Source organism: Diabrotica virgifera, chromosome 10 (assembly GCF_917563875.1).
Source record: "Diabrotica virgifera virgifera chromosome 10, PGI_DIABVI_V3a".
Taxonomy (NCBI): domain Eukaryota; kingdom Metazoa; phylum Arthropoda; class Insecta; order Coleoptera; family Chrysomelidae; genus Diabrotica; species Diabrotica virgifera.
In genome coordinates, this window is record NC_065452.1 from 79,759,126 (window position 1) to 79,760,784 (window position 1,659).

The 1,659-nt window shown below is 30.8% G+C and overlaps 1 protein-coding gene across 1 annotated transcript; it reads right to left on the minus strand.

The window, feature by feature from the left end:
• Positions 1-751: 751 nt before the first annotated feature.
• On the minus strand, positions 752-1,327 carry LOC126893082 (uncharacterized). Its single transcript, XM_050663025.1, has one exon. It carries the CDS (start codon positions 1,325-1,327, stop codon positions 752-754), a length of 576 nt encoding a protein of 191 aa, XP_050518982.1.
• Positions 1,328-1,659: the final 332 nt, after the last annotated feature.

Here is a 1,659-nt window from a genome sequence, read left to right on the forward strand (position 1 = left end):
AATCTGGCCTGGCGCTGGTGGGATGTCCCTACCGATTTAGTATCATAATAACAAACAACAAACTCTCCAGGAGCGGATTCGCTAAAATTAAGGGGAAAGGAACAAATGCAAAATTTTGACTCCTGTCAAAATTTTCAATGTGTTTCAAATGTAATCATTTTTTTCGAATCCTGAGAAAACTAATATGTAAGTATTTTTGAAAAATTTAAGCGCAGAATGAAAAATTACTTTATTACCGAGGGCCGAAAGTCCCTTGGAATAAATTAAAAGTTTCTTTTGAATGAGATATTTGAAATTAAAAATCACACTAAATTTTCTCTTAGTTTTTCACCTCTGTAACTAATTAAAATAAACATTTTAGAAGTTTTCAGGGACTTTCGGCCCTCGGTAATAACGTAACGGCTTAAAGCCGAAAGTTCGTACCCATCCCCTTAACAAAAAAAAATCAAGTCTTCAAGTAGATATAATATTTTAATGGGGTTGGAATAATAAATATAAATTTAAATATCATATCATTATATTTATTACGTATTTATATCTATGTGGTTATAGGTATGTATATTATTATGTACAATGAAATAAGAGAAATGAACAAATTAAAGAAATTAAGGAAATTAATAATAATAACAATAAAAGATTAAAAGAGTGGTAGCAAAAATCAGAATTAAAAAGATAACATAATAAAAAATAACATAGAAAATAATATAGAAAAATAAAATTTGAAGTTTAGACGGAAAAAAATAAATACAAATTACAACTCTATGTCACTATCGCTGTCATCTTCACTAGAATCGTTATCTAATGTTATAATTATTGGTTTAATATGTGAGGTTAATGTTCTGTAATGATCTTCCGTTTTTATAACATGTGAAACACAATTTTGCCACAGTGTTGGGGAAATCTTATTTATTTCTTCTACAACATGTGACACCGATTCGCTACTAAATTTGGGACAGCAGTTGTTTCGGCGTAAACTTTCCTTAAGTTGGCTCCAGATTAATTCAATGGGGTTGAAGACACAGTAGTAAGGAGGTAATCGCAATACATTATGACCATCACGTTTGGCTAATTCGTCTATAACAAATTGTTTCTCAAACACTTTTGTGTGAAGAACTTCCAACATTTCTTTTTGTGTATATGTTTCTTCAAAGTACAAATCATTGTCATACAAAAAATCAGATATCTGTTTTTTTGTCGAACCTACACCGGGGATTTTTCTAATTTGTTCGCTGTGATACGTTGCGTTATCCATTACATTTACACTTTTTGGAGGCAAATTGGGCAACACCTTCTTTTTAAACCATTCCTTAAACAAGCTACTCGTCATATTTTCATGGTAGTCCAGCTTTGAATCTTTAATGTTTTTTGCCGATAGGAGAATCCATTATTGATGATCGCTTATTAATTTTCTTGTATCGAAAACCAATGTGATTCAAAAATATTGATAAAGTTGAAGGCGAATACGTAATGGAATAATCTTTAACAAGTTGATCGTAGATCATACTAAGCGTTGGAACTAGGTTCTTTGAATAGAAATTGTAAATTGCTCTTCTAATTACCTCAGCGTCTTTTTCATTTACTGCTTTATGTGTAGAAAAGTCACTCCGCTTTTTACGAGGTTGAATTCTATTCGTAACAATTTTCCCACTGTTGTATATG

Bases quoted from the DNA above. Each gene is read 5' to 3' on its own strand.
- LOC126893082 (XM_050663025.1), bottom strand. From the start codon at position 1,327: ATGACGAGTAGCTTGTTTAAGGAATGGTTTAAAAAGAAGGTGTTGCCC.